This window comes from Heteronotia binoei, chromosome 10 (genome assembly GCF_032191835.1).
Source record: "Heteronotia binoei isolate CCM8104 ecotype False Entrance Well chromosome 10, APGP_CSIRO_Hbin_v1, whole genome shotgun sequence".
NCBI classification, from domain to species: domain Eukaryota; kingdom Metazoa; phylum Chordata; class Lepidosauria; order Squamata; family Gekkonidae; genus Heteronotia; species Heteronotia binoei.
Window position 1 is genome coordinate 70,103,602 of NC_083232.1, and position 19,281 is coordinate 70,122,882.

A 19,281-nucleotide genomic window follows, 5' to 3' on the forward strand; every position below is an offset into this window, starting at 1 on the left:
TATCCTACCCCATAAGGATGTTAAATAGTTTTTTTAAAGTCTCTACTTCACAAGTTGGTTCTGCCCTTCTAGATGGACCCTGCACTTTCCTAGATTAGATATGATTTTATGTTTGTTCTACTGTACCTACCTTTCAGCATTTGGGAGTAGCCCTCAGCCACTCTGAATGGACTGATTATTCTTTTATATAGGTCTTGTTTTAAACTGGATTACTGTTTTATTTTGCTGATACATATTAACACAGTGACCCGTCTGGAGTTTTCCACCTTTAAAGGTCTGTGTGGTTTTCATCTTGCTTTGCAAGTTCATCACCAGTTGGGAGTGAGTCATGCCCTCACTGATTGGAGCTTTATTCTTTGGGCTAGATCTTGTTTTCATTTATGTTCTGTGTCCTTTTGTGTCTGCATGTCCTTTTGACCTCATTTTATAGACCTCCCTCTGTCTAATCTCTAAGGTTATTTCTTGTGCATCTGACAAAACAGGCTCACAAAAATTTATTCTTCAATCAATTGTGAGTTGCTGCTCTAAGACTTTGTTGATTTGTGAGTTCAGTGTATTTTCAATGGTCCAAAGCCCTATCACAGTAAATGTATTGTATGAATGGATTCTAGCCTCTATGTATTGAACCTAGCTTTCCCTTCCCCTCCTGTTTAAAATTTGGAGCCTTAAAACACAGGAATATGAACCTTACCCTGAACATTTAAATTGTTAATGTTGGATTAATAAGACTGATGACAGTTTAATCTGCACAGAAATTGTCCTACAGTCAGTAATTTATTCTTTTGCAATGAGTAATGGGCTGTCAAAAGAATAACGATTCCGTTATAGCGGCTTGACAAGAAGACAATGCAACCTCTCCAGTACTTGGAGCTTAGAGAGAATAAATATTACGATTCTATTTTCCTAGGCTAGATAGATGTTTCCTTGGCTGTAGAATTACATTTAATATTTTGGCTCTAACTGGTTCATCTGAAGGATGGCAAGATCAGCTTTCTCAAGACTGCTGAGAATCGTGTGTGTGGGTGTGTTTGAGGGAACATATTATAGCCCCCTGCCCTCCCCCCTGAATTTTAATTTCATACAAAGTTTGGGTTGGATGTGAATGATACAGAGAGGAGGGGCCATGACTCACTGGTAGAGCATCTGTTTGGCATGCAGAGGGACCCAGGTTCAATCTCCAGCATCTCCAGTTGAAAGGACCAGGCAGTAGGTGATGTGAAAGTCCTCTGTTTGAGATCCTGGAGAGCCATTGCCAGTCTGAATAGACAATACTGACCTGGATGGACCAGTGGTCTGTTTCTGTATAAGGCAGTTTCATGTGTTCAAAGAAATACAAAGGAACATAGTACTCCTGCAGGTTAGGAACTCATGATCTTTAAGAATAAAATGCAGTTACTACCCTTATTGTAGAAGTAATATTTTTTGGGGGGTGTAAGGCTGAAGCTTAACTCCAAAAAATATGCCTGATTTTGGGAGTTTTGGAAACGCTGTAGCAATAAAATGAATCTTAAATCTGGATTGTAGGAATGAAGATTTCTTGATTTAAAAGACAAATTAATCTATTGTCTTCTTAAACAAGGTACTGGATTTGGTCCCTCGTGCAATCAGAAAAATTTGTAAGAAATCAGAAAAAGTTGTATTGGTGGGCATGATACAGTCTTTGAGTGTTTGTTGGGCTTTCATTAATACGGCAATCTTTCAGACTTCAGAAACTTTCATTACGTACCCCAGAAATATTGTTCTGAAGAGTTCCTGCAGGTAGCAGTAGGACACGTTGAGTTCATTAATAGTGTTGAAAACTGTTTTAGTAATACTTTCTCTTTCCATTGTAGGATGCACGCCAGAAATTCCGTTCTGTCCTGGTTGAAGCAACAATAAAGCTAGATGAACTTGTGAAGAAGATTGGTAAAGCTGTAGAAGACTCTAAACCATATTGGGAAGCAAGGAGGGTTGCCAGGCAGGTAAGACCATCACTAAAAATGCCTCCTGAGGGGCCTGGACAAGCCAAGCAGTGCAATAAAAAACCCCTCTGGTACAGTACATGAAAGGCTATGCTAGAATATCTCTCCATGATATGCTGATTTTTAAATTTGTATCGAACTTTTACACTTAGGAACAAGAAAAATGACCCCCCCCCAGCAGTCTTAAGTGATATAGCCCAGGGTACCTGTCCTGGAGCATGCCAGGTGTTTTTAAAAAGGGTGGGGCTAGGTAGGGCTTCTTGAGAGTTTGATGTTTATGGTATAATGCAGACAGTGATTTTTTTGTACAGTTCTTTACTTGTGAAAATAGGTAAAAAATGGTTGAGCTTATATAAAGAGGACAGCAAGGAGAAGAGGCACTTTTCCTTTTTCATGTATTAGAATGTTACAAAATGAAGACAGATGCTACCAGGGATGCAGTTTTATTAACTATCTCAATAGATGCATAACCTCACTGACTGACATTTTGTGGTTGACCCTGCTTCCCACGGCTGCCATTTTGTGCTTGTGCCTGCCACCTTTTGTCAGAATTCCAAAGGAGCTTGCAACCTGCATGTTGGAGACCCTAGTTATGGTCCATTGTACTTCTGCAGAGCTCTACCACTCACTCTGCAGTACGTGTAAGCTAGGCTAGTATTAATATTTTCTTCCCCCTTTCCCCCCCACTTCATCCTCTGTGCCTTCTTCATTAGTCTACACTTGTAATCTAACCTGTCCCATTTTCTTTTATTGACTGTATTTATGAAGAAGAAAGTGCTAATAAACTTCAACTCTTTTTTAAAAGCACAGTAATGCTATTTATAGCATCAGCATTCAGCTGATGTTATGGTGGGCATCTGAACAAGGGGCCGATGGCACACATTCCTCCTGTGTGCACCACCCACATAGTTTGTATGTATGCAAGAATTTGTTCTTGTCTCCTTTCTGATCTTGAATAATAATGGTCTTTCAAGAAATACTTTGTTTTCAACAACCTACTGTAGCAGCTATAATGACATTAAACAGAACCAATTATAGAATGTTATTGTTTCAGTTTCACAACTCCCGTGATGTAAAGAAACTTTACTAAAGAGAAAAGGCATTGGTGAAACTAAGCTAAAAGGCATGAAGATACTAAATATGAAAACACTGGACTCCTTGGACACTGGAGACATTTGGGTCTTCTGTATTTCATAGTTATAATATGGTGTGTTCAAGATTCACATCTCTTTGTATTTTAAGTTTTTTCTTCAACAAAGAAAATGATGGTGACACTATTCGTGTGCCCCCTCTTAGGTTGGAGTATGATCCAGTTGACCTTAACCGTTCATCTTCTGTGCTGCTGCCATTTTGCCCCATGCTTTTAACATCCCAGTAGTGGTGTGGATGACCCACTGAGCTGGATTTCTGGTAGGCTGACTATTTGAGGCAACTCCTTTCTTCCGTGCACCTTCAGCTGAGCTAACAAGACAAAATAGCACAATCAATGTGAGCCCTCAAAGCAGTCCAGTTACTGGCTTATAGATTGTTCTGAACACACATTTGCAGCTGTAGTTTCAAAAGATCAACATCTAGCAACTCATTGACTTGCTGTTGGACAAAAGATGTCTTGTCAATTATTTGCTGTGGTTGCACATGTAGCTTTTTCTGCTTCAGAAAAGCCAGCATGGCTTATGCAGAAGTAAGGGGTTGTTCCATTCTTTTCCATTGTGAAATATCCAGTCCGCGTTTCCTATTCCCTTGCTAAATACAGCAATGTTCTTGGGTTTTTATACTTTGTGTTGCTTGAATCAAGAACTGAATGTGAGATTATAAATTTTCTAGCACTGAAACCTTTTCACTGTCTTAAACTAAAATCTGTATAAGAAAAAAACCCCACATTTTAAAAACCAACCCAGCATTCATTTGATCACACTGAGAAATCAAGCAGCCTTCCAATTCATTTAAACTTCCTTTGGTTGAATTTCTGATAATCCAAGTTTTAATAAATTTATGCTGTCTTGCAAAATATTTTTTTGGCAAGAACTTGGCTGAAAGATGGGTTTGAGAAACAAAAGTTGCTTGTCAATAATTGGTGGATCAGAGCTCTATTCATATTTGGCAGTCTGCCACTAGGCCGATGAAGGAACAAAACAAGTTATTCAGGAGAATAACTGACCTCTCTTAGCTGTAGCAGTGCTTGTTTAACTGTTGGAACCACAAGAGATTACCTACTAGAACTCTCCCCTTAAACAAACAAACAAACAAAAATAGAAGAAATGTAGGGGCACAGAAAATATCTATATGTTTCTGGATGAGGAGAAAGAGAAAAAAACCTTTCGGATCTTCTGTTTGGCATCATAGGATTGGAAGGAAGAAGGTGGACCTTTGTAGAACCACATTCAGAAGGCCCTTTGTTGCCCCCCTCCCACTGGTTGTCACCTCATAAACATCTGGGGACATCTTAAGATATATGAATATATGAAGCTGCCTTATACTGAAACAGACCCTTGGTCCATCAAAGTCAGTATTGTCTTCTCAGACTGGCAGTGGCTCTCCAGGGTCTCAAGCTGAGGTTTTTCACACGTATTTGCCTGGACCCTTTTTTGGAGATGCCAGGGCTTGAACCTGAGACTTTCTGCTTCCCAAGCAGATGCTCTACCACTCAGCCACCGTCCCTCCCCTAAGATATCAAGGTCCAGGGTGGGAAAGACAAGAAAAAGGGGGTAGCTTTATTTTTTTTTCAGCAGCCTTCCCCCCATTCACATATTCCAGTGGAAAAACTGGAAATCTGAAGGATCTTTGACAAAATAAATTTTTATGAAAATTTTCTCTTTTGGCGTGAGTGGGATGCTTTTGAAAATGAGAGTGAGTGTTCTGGAAATGGCATCCTTGTTCCTAGTAGCAGATGATTGACAGTGGTATCTGAAGCAAGGGATATAGGTGTAGTAATAAATTAAATAGGGTCTAAGCTATGAAAAAAAATTCTCACAGTCTGTAATTATCAAAGTCACTAAACTAGAGCTCCCCATTTTAGTGGTGGTAGTGTGGTTCTTCTGGCTTGGTCCGGTACAGACAAAGACGTCCTTTCTACAGTCATATCTCGTGATGATGTGTCGCTTACGGCTTTTGTTAGTGTGAGAGAGACTTGCGTTTGTTTCTTGACAGGGTTCCTAGTGTAGGCAGTGGTTGATGGTATAATACGCTGCAAGCTTTGACTTTCTCAGCCCCTTTGCTCCAGTGTTCCTTCATGATTTACTGTGCCCTGTGGGGTTGCTCTTTGTAGCAACCTTTCTCTTCAGAGGTTACTTCAGTTTTGTTATGAAACATCATTAAATCCCCTCCTCCCTGGGTAAATTGTGGTCATTCAATGTCATGCACAAAAGGCCTAGTCAAATCAGGTCCCTTTCATTAGCTTGTACCGTATATGCTTGAGTAGCCTATATGGGTGACCGAGAATAAATTCATTTTGAGTGTAGCATTGCATTTTAGAGTGGGAACGTGACCTGACCAGAAAATGCTGAAGGGAGTGAAATTGCTTCCTGTTCCTCAACTCTGGAATCTAGTAACTGGAGATGGGGGGTTATTTTTCTAAGGCAGGATGTTTGCCTGGTTTGGGAAAGGAAATCTTTCATGCCACTTGAGTAGTTTGGAGAGTGGTCCCTAGATGACTGCTCTCCCTGTCTTTCACTCTGAAATCTGTATGTTATTTCCCATACTATTTCAACTCCTGCCAGTTGGGTTTCAGAGGCTTCGAGCTTTTGCTGTTAATCAAAATAATCATGCCTTTGCTCTCTGGCTGTGTTTTCAGATGTTATAATTCCAGTTGGCTTAATCCATGGGGCTCCTTCAGGCATATCCAACCCCTTACATTTGCCCAGCAGTACTTGGGGATTCTTCTAGTCTTAAAAGACCTATTCAGGAGTTTTTGTCTCACTGACAAGGAATGCAGCAAAAGTTCACAGTGTTTGAAGAGTAAGAATCCTTGTGGCATCTTAGGTGGCCAAACAAAAATAACCCCCCAAAGGATGAAATGTGGACATGCTAATTTAAATGCACAATTAGTACAATCAAAATAGCTCTGTCTAGGGCAGCCGGCAGAGCTCAGTTCCTTGAGTGACAGCCTGGCATTCTAATATTTACTAAAAGTTTTCTTAGCAAAAGCAGCACCTCTCACCCCCCCTGCACCTCCCTCCTCCCAGTGCTTCAGGACAGAAGCAGACCCTGAAGCCTAGCTGGAAGAGTGTATTATTTTATTTATTTTATTTTAATAAATTTCTATTCCGCCCATTCCCCGTAGGGCTCAGAGTGGAGTACAACATATAATAAAACAATAAAATACAATGAAAACATTTTAACATTTTCTGGCTTGGTCGGTGTATGGGTCAGGGTACATAAACCTCTCAGTAAATTTAGGATTTGGGGACTAGCACCCCTTTGCACTTTTACTCCTCCAGGCACCCATGAAGGTCACTTGGTGAATTCAGTGGCAAGCTGGGATTTGAACTGGAGGGTCTATAGAAAATCCTGACTATTGGACCGTCTTTCTATTGAATTTGTGTCTGAGAGAATAACACAACACAACTTTGTGACTTATGGAGCTGTAAACCCTGCTTTCCATGTCTGTCTTCAGCCTCCTTCCCCAAATTCTTGATATTATTCCTCAATGAGGTAGTCAAGCCAGAGAACAATTTATTTTCTTTTTGTCCTCAGTTGGGTGCCTGTGGATATGAATAAGCTTAAGATAGGATGCCTTGGGTATTTTTTTTTTAATTTGACATTCTCAATGGGAATATACCTGCCAGTACTAACAAGCACATATTGTAGTCCTGCATGGATAAAGATCACTATTAAGAACGAATGTTTGTTTGTGTGTGTTGTGGGAAGAGTCCAAAAGCCTGTTATTGCTGATGCAATCATGCTGAGAAAAAGTGTCTACCACGGAAGTGACAAATGTGCATTTTGTGGGTAGCTGGCACTTCACTGTTTGCTGCTAGCCTAAAATGGATAGCCTCTGCCTGCTGTCGGTTGAGATAAGGTTTGTGTAAGTAACCTATGAACTCTGTCATTCTTAGTTTGTGGGAAAGGTTGTCTTAGGAAAACAGTTGCTTCAAAAGCAGCCCCAAGATATTTTCATGTATAATGTTTGGCTGGGATTCTGAGTTAAGCATCCTTTGGTTCTGCAGAGGTTCTCTCATGAACTATCTTTATATTCATCCAGACCAATGATCTTTTTAGCTCAGTGTTGTTGCCACTCATGGACAGGAGCAGAAAGTGGAATCCTCCTAGCCAGGGGACTAGTCAGGGACCTTTCCAAGCCCTGCTTTCAGGGGTCTTAGTTTCTGAAAATTATACCATAATATGGAGGGCTTTTTTTTTTTTTTAGCAGGAACACCTTTGCATGTCAGGCCACACACCCCGATGTAGCCAATCCTCCAAGAGCTTACAGGGCTCTTAGTACAGGGCCTATTGTAAGCTCCAGAAGGATTGGCTACATCAGGGGTGTGTGACCTAATATGCAAAGGAGTTCCTGCTACAAAAAAAGCCCTGATAATATGAACAGTTTGGATCTATTCATATCTTTTCTTGCTTTTTAAAGCAATATCTAGTTTCTTTATTAAAACAGTTGATTTTTGTTAATTTGTTTTTCATTTCAACAGAAAACCCATTTTGGTTGTAGCCCATCCACCCCCAACACACTCATCAGTTGGAATGGATTTCTCAAAGATTGTACCCTACAACAAAGAAATTCTCCCCCCCACCCCAATTTCTGACAGGCAAGGAGGGAAAGGATTCCCATTTTTTCCAGGCAAATAAAGTTGTGAGCAAAACAGTCATGAAGAGGTATTTGGCAACCCCAAAATATTGAGTGGCCAGAGGCAGATAGAGTGTATGGCAGAGTGGGCCCAGGGACTTGGCATCTGGTGCCAAGAATGTTTCAGAGTATTTGTGGAATATCATTAAGTCCTTGTTTGGAATCTGTAAAAAAGGGAAAAGGCAGTCCCCTGTGCAAGCACCAGTCGTTTCCAACTCTGGGGTGACGTCGCATCGTGACGTTTTTGCAGCAGACTTTTTACGGGATGGTTTGCCATTGCCTTCCCCAGTATCTGTACAACAACATTAATGAAAATGCTCTTTTTCCTTTTGTTATTTGATTTGTTAGTTTCTGAATACACATTGTTTTTGACAGAAGCCAAAACTCATGAAAACAGAGCTTTTCATTGAGACCTAGGGTTAATAAATGCAGAGTGTGCTTTCTTACTTCTTCTGAGAAAGAGAAATCAGTTTCTTGCTCATTGTCTTGCACTGTGATTACTGAAATGCTGCAAACCTGGCTGTGGGAGTTTCCTGTGTTGGCAAGATTCATGGTACATTTTGGAGAGTGTCCTTATTCTAGTATGTGATATGTACAAGGCTTATGCCATTCATAATAGCATTTGAACCTGTTGGCCTTCTGAAGGCTCAAATGTGTAAATTGTGTTACTTTTAACTTCTTTGTGTTGTCACTTATTCCATAATTTTGGGTGCCTGTTTGATGTTCTTTCTTTCAAAGACTCAAGTATTCATAAGTTTCATTGATGGTCTTTCCAAGGATGAACACTGATGTGCTGGTAGGTCACTGGGATTCCATTTCAAATGTATGTTGTTCATTTCCCCAAATGTGTATGTATTTCCTTTGTTAGTGTACTGTGTCAGGGAAGGGTTTGTCAGAAAACAACATGGGTTTGTTTTTCCCTTGGAGATCTAGCAGAGAAAAAGCATGAGTGAGGGGGTTGTTGTTCTTATGTGTGAAGCAGCTCTGAAATCCCAGAAGCCTGCTCTCAAGTGCTTTGAGTGTGAGAATCAGATCTTGATTCTTTGAGTGCAGGTAGTTACAGGTGATGTAACTTACCAGTCTGTAACATCTCTGTGTTGATAGGCTTTTAACTTCAACTGGAGAGGGTGATGTTAAATGCGACTTCCTTGCTGACTGCAAAATAAAAATTACACTTGCTTTCTGAAATGCGGTAGCTTTAGTTTCAGGACTTAATTTTTATTGCTGTTATGACATTTAATCCTGATACACAATCTGTGCTTGCCGGGAGAGCCAGTTCTTGTCAATTTACTGCAGTCCTCCTCCATTTAGAGGGAGAGACAGCTGTAATCTCAGGATTTTCTTGGCTCTGTACAAATAACCCACTAGCAGATGGTGTTGGCTATACAAGGCGGCTTACTGTGTAGTTTAATGAGTCTTCTGTGTCACATTTTTGCACCATAGATGTACTTGGGGGAGTTTCTGAACTTGGATTTTACTACATTGGGGGCATAACAAAGGGGCAAGCCATGGTGATATATCTTCTGTGAGGGGGGGAGGGAATCACATAAAGCAATTTCACCAGGCAAGAGCATCATCTGTTCACAGGGCAAGAAGATGAGCCTTGTTAGTCACTATTTATGCTGCCTTTAGAATGATGGAGGGAGTTGAGTGAAAGGGACTGGCTGTAATGGCTTTAATTCCCAGTGCTCTTGAGCATTTATAGCTTTCCTGAATGCACTGGATTTGGAGGGTTTCCAGTGATGGGTCTGTTCTGCAAGAGACTTTCCATGTTATAAAGTCATTGTCTTGGATGGGCTGTTGCTGGTGGTCTTTCCATGTACAGATGATGAAGGTTCTTTGTGTGGATTAGGTGAATACTTCACTAAAACTGTTTTGGCTCATGTTTGAGTTTTGGGGAGAAAGGGTAGACAATAGTACAGGTCACTGGGGAAAAAGTCTAAAAGCCTTATCTGGAAATATGAATGACATGGTATTAGCTCCCAAGTTGTTTGAGCAGTGTTGCAGTTTCAGCACTTTAAAAAGGGTGTTGACCGTTTTCTGCCAAAGTGTCATACAGTTTCAGTGGGTCATCTGGTAAAACATTTGAGCTGTATCCAACCATGCATTTCCTCCCATGGAATGGCATTTCTGTTTGCAGAGGAAGGGGTGGTGATTTCCTTCGATTCCCTCCTTCTACTGCAACCCCCCACTTTGCTCCCTGTGCTGTTCTCAAAGCCCACTGTGATCCTAAGAAACACCTTTTGGGGAGTCAGTGGACTGCAATAGGAGGGGGAAATGGGAAAGTCTCCATGATGGCTCCCTGGTTGAGTAATGCCCTTCTCCTTTTAGCTTGTCTGGCCACCAGCCTTATTGGCTTGTAAATGCCAAGAGAAAAACATGAGCTGCTTTGAGTAGATTCTGGAGAGGCAGCATATGGATTTCTAAATGTCTCTTCATTCAGGCTTTAAGCTAATTTTTAAAAATTGCTTCTGATATTTTAGGCCTATCCTTTATTTGTAGATTTTTGCGCTGTTGCTCTTATTAATTAATGTTTTACTACTCAGAATTTGAATGGTAAATGGAAGTTCCTTAGAATGTGTTTCCTGTTGAAACAAATGAGATTAGTTCATTCACTTTGGTTCCCATTTTTTGTTTGTTCCACACAAATTAAATTCATTTAGAAACTGATATGCATCCCCGTTTTGACACTCTTCCCACGCTGTCATGTTAGGCAGGGTAAGGTCTCTCTTCTGTTCAAAGAGGCCATGTTTGGTGTACAAAGAAGAGAAGACGACCCTGCAGGGGGCAGCAAGAAGACAATTAGGATAGTGAGGTCAGCGCTTTCTCTCCTGTTAAATGTCATTCCTTACCTGTTTCCAGATTGGTACTCTCAGGGCAATTTCCCCCCTTCTTCTTGGAAATGCCACACTTCTTCTTGGAAGTGCCACACTCAATCTTGCCCTCTCTCTTGGCTAGAGATGTAATTAGGAACCTATCTATGCCTATCCTCTTTCCTATCAAGTAGGTACGTATGTTCATTCCTAAATATTTATTTATTTTTTAATCTGGTTGTGCACTGTTGCTGTGTTAATTACTCTGCCAACATCTTCTGCTCCACATTCTCCTACAGTGCTCTGGGCTTAGTAAAGACAAGAGTAAGAACTGTGGCATTCTCGGTTCCTTAAATGATGTCATCAGCAAACTCAAAAGGAAACATTCTATAACATACTAGGACATTAGGAAATTGTATGCCATAGGTATTTCCTGTTTATGCTGCAGGGAAGATAACAGTTCATCCTGAACGTGGTGGAAGTTCAGTCAGACAATCTCAAATTACTTACCTTAAAAAAAGGTTTTAAAGTGATGGGGACATGTAATATCTCTTTAAAAGATAAGTCTTGGGACGCAGGTTTCATTTTTCTCTTGCCCCGATAAGATATTGATTGGATCTTATGATTACCTATAATAGTTGTTGTAGCTTTGTGGATTTAACTATTTAACTAGGACTCATCTGAGAAAAAAGGTTAAGTTTGTTCCCAAGGGCTCATGATGGATTTAGCTATAGTGCTGCTATTCTATATGGCTGATGAGGTGGTCCAAAACATGGTTTAAAGACTTTTTCTTGGATTGGTTTAAAGACTTCTTCTTAATTCAGGTTTCAGCTTTGCCACTACCGCACTTGGTTGATCCTGGCCTTGGTTGGCCACTACCCCTTTGTCTGAATATTCTTTGTGAAAGGGTAGGAAGATCATACACACCATTGTGCTGCTTTTGTAAGTCCGCACAGAGCACTCTGCTTTCACCTACTCTGGTTCCTGACAGTTCTGCAAATGATGGTTCTGTGCTTGGGTTGCTTGCTGAGCACTGGTCTCCTGCTATAGATGAAGATTTGAGAGTGCTATTCTATGCAGATTTCCAAGGGCAATGTGTTCGGGTCAGGAGCAGTGACATTAATTTGCCATTCATGTAATAATGCATAGTAGTTGTTCTTTATTTAAGTGACCATTAATGCTGCTTCATATGCATTCTCTCAAGTAATCCTTAGAAAAGGGGTCTCATTAATGAATTAGAGAGTCATACTCATCACTCAGCAGATACATGGTGGTGGGGCTGTCCTTTTCATTCCAGACAAAATCACTGGTTATAGACATGAATCCTCTTCCTCTTATCCTCCATCATACATCTTAACATCTGAAAGAGGAGCTACAATGCACTTGTTTAAGGAACCAACTTTAATAAAAGGTTTTCATATAGTCTCCAGCACAGCTCTTAAAACAGAATAGTTAAACAATCAGTTGCCCCAGAACACAGAACAACAATTTGAAACAATATAGAACCAAAGCAGACTTTCAGATGTGCAAAAGAAGAAGAAGAAGATGATATTGGATTTATATCCTGCCCTATACTCTGAATCTCAGAGTCTCAGAGCGGTCACAATCTCCTTTACCTCCTCCACCCCACAACAGACACCCTGTGAGGTAGGTGGGGCTGAGAGAGCTCTTACAGCAGCTGCCCTTTTAAGGACAACTCCTATGCGGTCTATGGCTGACCCAAAGCCATTCCAACATCTGCAAGTGAAGGAGTGGGGATTCAAACCTGGTTCTCCCAGATAAGAGTCTGTGCATTTAACCACTATACCAGACAGTACCACCCACTGGTAGCGATGGCTGTATCACAGAATGCATGACGGTACAAGACCCTGTAAGGAATGCTTTATACAGTTTATTTTACATAGTTTTTGGAACTTGGAGTTGGAGACTTGCAGCCTGTAAAAATGTCAGATGTGGCTCAGGGCTGGCAAAGCCCTTTCATTCAGTTGCTTCAGTTACACTGGCTGGCTTGCCAAAATATGTCAATGGTAGCATCAGAGCTATTGAAAGAGATGTTTCCAGAGGGATGAGATAGGAAAGGAGAAAGCAAAGGTAATAAGGGTCATAAGAAGGCAAGTTAATAAGTCTCCATTCCCCTCATATAGCTATCTTTACCATAGCTATCTTTAATATGAAAATCATATTTTCATATTAAATATGAAAATCACTTTAATCATTGATTGGTTTTAATGTGAATTTAATATGAATTTATTGTTTTATTATTGTGTTGTTCACCTTAAATGTTGTTAGCCGCCCTGAGCCTGCTTTGACGGGGGAGGGCGGGATACAAATAAAATTTTACATTACATTACATTACAAAACAATAATATTAGTCTTCTTGGTATCTGGCATAAAGCAGGGCTGTCAGACATAAAACCCAAGGGTTATATTGGGTCATTTTATATCCTGTGAGTTTTATGATACCAGTACCACACCTCGTCTATTAATGAACCATCTTTAGTGCTAGGAACCCAGTGTCCTTAAACTGTGTTCAGGAAAGCAGTATCAGCTGTTAACCTTTTCATCTATTCTATTTAAACTTGCAGCACAGGTGCTGTGGAGGGTGTCGAATTTGCAGTGTGCTTCCTCTAGCAGCTATGGAGAAAGGGTGTGGAATAAGGGGCAGTGGTCTTTGGCCAGTACAAGACTCTGTACTGCTTTGGCATGAGGAAAGGTTTTTGAGGACAAGCGGCAGCAAATCAGAAAGTTGCTGAAATGGTAGAGAGTTGGTGACTGAAGTTGGTGATGATTCTGGTCCATGATTAAGCAGACAAGATAAGGAAGGATAGTGACATATTGGGTTGAGTGGTGAGAAGCCTGTGTAAAGGCTAACCATGAGTTCTATGTCTAGAACTGGCCAGTACCATCAAAACCAGTGATGTTGTGTGGAATTATGGGGATGGACCCTAGCTGATGGCTATTTAACTCTTTTGAGGTAAACATCTCTGTGCTATGAATTACTTAGACAACACAGGTGGCGTCATGTTAATGGTGACTTAAAACAAAAATAAATAATTGCTAAATGTTATTATATGACTAGCAAACTAATATTATCAAAGCAAAGCTAATGACATGGATCATATTTGCTACAAATGAGTTCTACCTTGTAGCTATAGTGAGAGTGGAACTTAGGAAGCATCAAGACAAATTCCTGTTCTAATATATATGTGTAGCCAGCTCAGCTGCAGAACAATATGTGCTGGGAGGGGGTGGGGGTGGGGAGAGCATACAACCTTGAAAGTCTGCGTAATGTTCTTTCTTCCATCAGTCTCCCCTTTGGTAATTATTAGATAGCATACATTATGTTAAAATTATTGTAAAACAAAGTTACTTTTAAAATTAATTATGTATTTGAGAGCAATTAACGGGCACCACAACTCATCAGAATCCACCTCCCCCATGTATGTAAATGGAAGAACCCCTTCATTCAAACTTCTGTTACCATCACCAAAATTTGAGTAGGGTTTGGCCTCACCTGGGCAATTTCTTACCCCAAGGTACTCGCATAGTTCTCCTTCAGAGGTTGTTGGACATCTCCATGGGTTATTCCTATTGGACCCTTTAGGGAGGCAGGAAATACTTCCCCCCCTTCCTTTTGGCACCTTCGGAATAACCCCACCTCTCAGTTTAGTTCCTGCCTCAATAGGGAGCAGCAGCATGCAGGCTAGGCTAAGCTTTCTCCCTTGGCTATTTTCCCTTGCAGACTATTTCTCTGCAGACTATTTACTTTCTAAACTTTTCTGTACTCTCTCTCCTTCTCCTTCAATTTCTCTTTTCTATCGGACCAAACTCTGGGGGAGTTGATCCGTTTGGGGACCCAAGGATTTTTGTCAGAAGAGGAGGGAGAGCCCAGCGCCATGTCGCTTGTGGCGGGAAACTTTGGAGGCACCAACCTGCCCTCGTGGCTCAATCGTGCCCTCCCCAGCGCTGCCAAAGATGATTTAGTGCATGGTGCCAAAAAACGCCGCTTAACAGAACCCCTTCTAGCGCTCAGGGAGCAATGACGCTGCTCCCCGAACTTCCACACTCCAGCAACAAGCACTTCAGAGGCCTGTAGGACCCTGCAGAATGCTTGTAACGGATCCCAACCAACTCCAGGTCTATTCGGTAATGTACTGCCGGCAGGCTACCCTTTGGATGCAGAGGCTATGCTTTTTTGGACAAGGGCAATGCAAGAGTAAATGAGCTCTTTTTGTACTTGGATGGGTCTTCTTCCCCAAGTACCCTCTTCCTACCGCCCCTCCCCCCTTTTACCTGGCCTAGCAAGGCAGCTCGAAAGGCGCCCTCTCAGCCCCTCCCCACTCAACCTATGGAATCTGAGTCCATAGCCTCAGGGTCGAATAATGAGGACAGGGAGGAGGGGGAGTGCTTTTCTGAGGAGGAGCAAGAGGAAGTCAAAGTACCTGAACAGACTAGTCGTTTCTTCCATCAGGAAGATTATCACTATTTGCTTGCAAAAACCCTCTCAGCTTTAGAAATACAGGAGGGTCCTCCTGAAGAGGAGGCTAAGTTCGGCAGCACAAAGAAACTCAGATCCAGAACCAGTGGAAATGCTGAGTTTCTTCCTCAAGGGGAAACTTCTGAGCAGGTTTTTCCTTTTCCAGAGTATTTTGAAAAGCAACTTAGAAGTGAATGGGAAAAGCCAGCTTCTAACAGGCAGTTCCCTCATTCAATTAAGAAGCTGTATGCCCTTCCAGCTTACACTAATGAACTGTTTCAGGCACCATCAGTTGACGGCCCTGTAGCATGAACCTTCATGTTCCACTTTCAATCAAGTCGAGTCTGCAGTGGTGGACAAACCTGCCACACTTGCAACAGGGCAAGATATTTCATCCCCCATCTTACCTAGAACTGTTCACCAATGCTAGCTTGGGGGGAGTGGGGAGCAATTCTCCAGGGCATACCTGTCCAGGTCAGGTGGTCACCTTCCAAAGATCAGCTTCCCATCAGTCTTCTAGAGGTCACGACCATCCGTCTAGCCCTAGCGGCCTTCAAGAAGAAGCTGTCGCAGAAACACGTCCTGATCAGAACAGACAATATAGCAGCCAAAGTGTACCTGAACAATCAGGGAGGGTCCAGATCTTCCCGACTCCGCAAGGAAGCATCAAGGATTCTAGTGTGGGCAGAGAAGAATCTGGCTTCTCTTCGGGCAGAACACATCAAGGGCCAGAACAACATTCAGGCAGATTGGCTGAGCAGGCAAACTTTCTGAGAGGGGGAATGGGCCCTAAATCCAAGTCTATTTGATCTCATTTGTCAACACTGGGGGCAACCAGAAGTGGATCTTTTCGCATCCGACACAAACAGTCAGCTACCAAGATTCTGCACCAGATTCTTCCATCCAAAAGCCGAACTAACGGATGCCCTGACAGCTCAGTGACCTTCAGGCCTTCTGTATGCCTTCCCTCCAGTACCTCTAGTTCCCCGAGTCATCAGGAGGGTGCTAGAGCTACAAGCGGAAATCATCCTTGTAGCCCCTTTCTGGCCATGTCGACCGTGGTTTTCGATGTTAGCAAAACTCTCTACAGACCCTCCTCTGAATCTACCAGTACTTCTGGACATGCTACACCAGGGCCCAGTATGGCATCCGGATCCAGGGTGGTTTCACTTGACCACGTGGAGATTGAGCGGGAAACCTTCAGGGGATTAGGGTACTCTGAAGATGTAACTGCTATTCATGCTGGCATTCAGGAGACCTTCTACCATACGGGTATATAATACTACATGGAAGGCGTTCATCCACTGGTGTCGGAGATAGAAGATACCCTCTCTCTCTCCATCAACAGCAGTGGTGTTAGCCTTCTTACAGGAGGGACTTCGGTCAGGTTAAAACCAGCTACCCTATGTAGGCAGATAGCAGCTTTATCTACTGTAATACCATCAATAGGTGGATACAGGTTGTCTCAGCACCCACACATTCAATTGTTTCTACAGGGCGCTACTTTAAAGTCGCCCCCTCCTATCCACCGTTTTCCATCATGGCGACTTCATACAGTCCTGACAGTACTCACCAAGAAACCATTCGAACCTCTCCGGGACGTTGATCTAAAGTGGGTTCGAATGAAAACTCTCTTTTTAGTGGCCGTCACATCAGCTCGAAGGGTATCAGAGCTGGGAGCCTTAGCCATTAAATCAGGATTGTGCGTGTTCCACAAAGAAAAAGTGGTCCTACGTACAGATCCCACATTTTTACCTAAGGCAGCGTCTCGATTTCACAGGACTCAAGAAATTTTTCTACCTACTTTTTGTCCACATCCAAAACATCCAAAGGAATTGGTGTGGCATACTTCAGACGTACACAGAGCACTAAAAATTTTCATCCTGAGATCCCAGTCTATCAGGAAATCAGACTATATGTTCATCAACATTTCTACTCCTAGACTCAGAGAGTGGATGTCCACTTCTTCAATCAGTTCAATACTTAAAGCATGCATTGTGGAAGCATACAAGGCAACAGGGTTGCAAGTTCCTAAGGGCACTACAGCACACTCTCTCAGAAGTGCATCCACCAATGCAGCCCTACTAAACCGAGCCTCGGTGGAAGAAGTGTGCAGAGCAGTGACCTGGTCCTCATCTTCTACATTTGTAAGACACTACAAACTGCATTCCATGGCCTCAGCAGACACAGTGTTTGGCAGAAAAGTGTTACAGCATGTTCTGGACGAGGCTGACGATGAAGACCCACCCATCTAGGGGACTGCTCTGGGAGGTCCCATGGAGATGTCCGACAACCTCTGAGGGAGAACGGCCCATTGGACTTACTGTGAGGGGTCCTTCTCCTCAGAGGTTCGGAGGACATCTCGCCGCTCCCAGTGTTTTTCATCGTCTCTATACTATACTGTTTTTTCTACTTGTTATAGTTTTCATTCTCCTTTGTACTTTTGCACTATAGTATTATAGGAGTTGACGTTAGTTTCTTTAGTTATATGTTGTTAGTTTTGTCTGTAGTCCTTCTAGATAGAGGGAAGACATCACTGCTTTCGGAGTCCCACAACTGAGAGGTGGGGTTATCTGAAGGCACCAAAAGGAAGGGGGAAAAAGTGTTTCCTGCCTCCCTAAAGGGTCCAGTAGGAATAACTCATGGAGATGTCCTCCGAACCTCTGAGGAGAAGGACCCCTCACGGCAAGTCGAATGGGCCGTTCTGCCTTGCACTGGTCAGTCCTTTTGAATTACTTAAGGTGATCAAGGCCAAGATGGCCTTATGTGTTTCTTGGCATTGGTAGCTTAGCAGTTGTCTTCATCAAGGAACTATTGTTCAGACCAGTGTTCCCTCTAAGCTGAGTTAGCATGAACTATCTCACAGATTTTTAGCCTCCAGCTCACACATTTTTGTCTTAGCTCAGGAAGGATGACCCCAGAGCACACCAGTTTATGCAGCAGCTCACAACTTTAATGCCAGTGGCTCACAGAGTAGATTTTTTGCTCATAGGACTCTGCAGCTTAGAGGGAATGTTGGTTCAGACAGGTCGGTTGTGCTGACTGGTTGAGATAAGCAAAATAAGGCCCATTGTCAATAAGTGGTGTTGATATTTCCAAACATAGGGCTTTTTTTTTTTAGCAGGAAAGCACAGGAATGCAGTTCCAGATGGTTTGGTATCAGGGGTGTGGCCTAATATGCAAATAAGTTCCTAAAAAAAGCCCTGTTTGAAACAATGGTGACATCAGGGTGTGTGGCCTAATATGCAAATAAGTTCCTGCTGGGCTTTTTCTACCAAAAAAGCCCTGTCCAAACATATTGCTGATTTGAGAAGGTGGACTAGTGTTGCCTTCAGCCATATTTTCATGGATCTGGAGATGAGCTGTGATACAGCTAAGAAGCTGTAGCAGTGTGATATTAATTGGTTCCAAATTAAAGCATATATGTCTTTTATGGCTGGTTGGTATTTTTTCTGATTTGAAAGTAAAACAGAACACTCTTGCATGGGTTTATTTTTGCACAGACATAATGTGATGCCTAGATGCTGTATGAGTCACTGAAATCTCGCGTATGGCAAAACAATCAGTGATCAGTAGGGTTACGCTTCCATCTATAGCCAACGCCTTGGGAAGGTTCTGTGTTCAAATGGTGTAAGTGAACAATACAGATTCTGCAGAAGCTGAACCGGGAATAACTTGAACTGGACATAGATAAAAATAACAGGAAGCTGAACATTCAGAAGAGTGGAAGAAATAACACTATTGTCTCCAAATACAATATTTGAAAATTTACTTTGGGGCATCAAAACTGTATTTATTTTGTTTATTTATTATTTAAATTTATATTCCACCATCCCCGCAAGCAGCCTCAGGGCAAATTACAAAACAGAATGTAAAAACATATCAAATAATTCAGTGTACAAGTAAAAAAGTTTAAAACAGTGTAAAAGCAACAAAGCAGAGCACAAGAATAATGTATAATTATTCACTGTGAAGAAATCCAGTCAATACATTATTAAATCTTGCTGTTTCTTTGCTTTTATGTAGGTTAGGCTTCAGTGACATAGGTGAGCTATGAAATAAGCTCTGATGGATTGGTATATCCACATTGACTTTATTTTTATCTCAGCCCCTTTCATCCATGCTTGACTTGAATCTTTGTCTTAGTAATGGAGAAAGAAAGTGTTCAATATTTGTAGCTAGAAGCAATATGGCTGCCTAGCAACCACCTTGTAATGGCTTACTTGCATGCAGTGC

The 19,281-nt window shown here is 41.9% G+C and overlaps 1 protein-coding gene across 1 annotated transcript in view; it reads left to right on the forward strand.

Annotated features, from left to right (window-relative positions):
• The window catches only part of SH3BP5 (SH3 domain binding protein 5), a 42,980-nt gene that overhangs the window by 11,276 nt on the left and 12,423 nt on the right, over positions 1-19,281 (forward strand). The window contains exon 3 of the mRNA XM_060248865.1: positions 1,833-1,961. Within this exon, the coding sequence (XP_060104848.1) occupies positions 1,833-1,961 (129 nt within the window). The remainder of the gene's footprint in view (positions 1-1,832; positions 1,962-19,281) is intronic.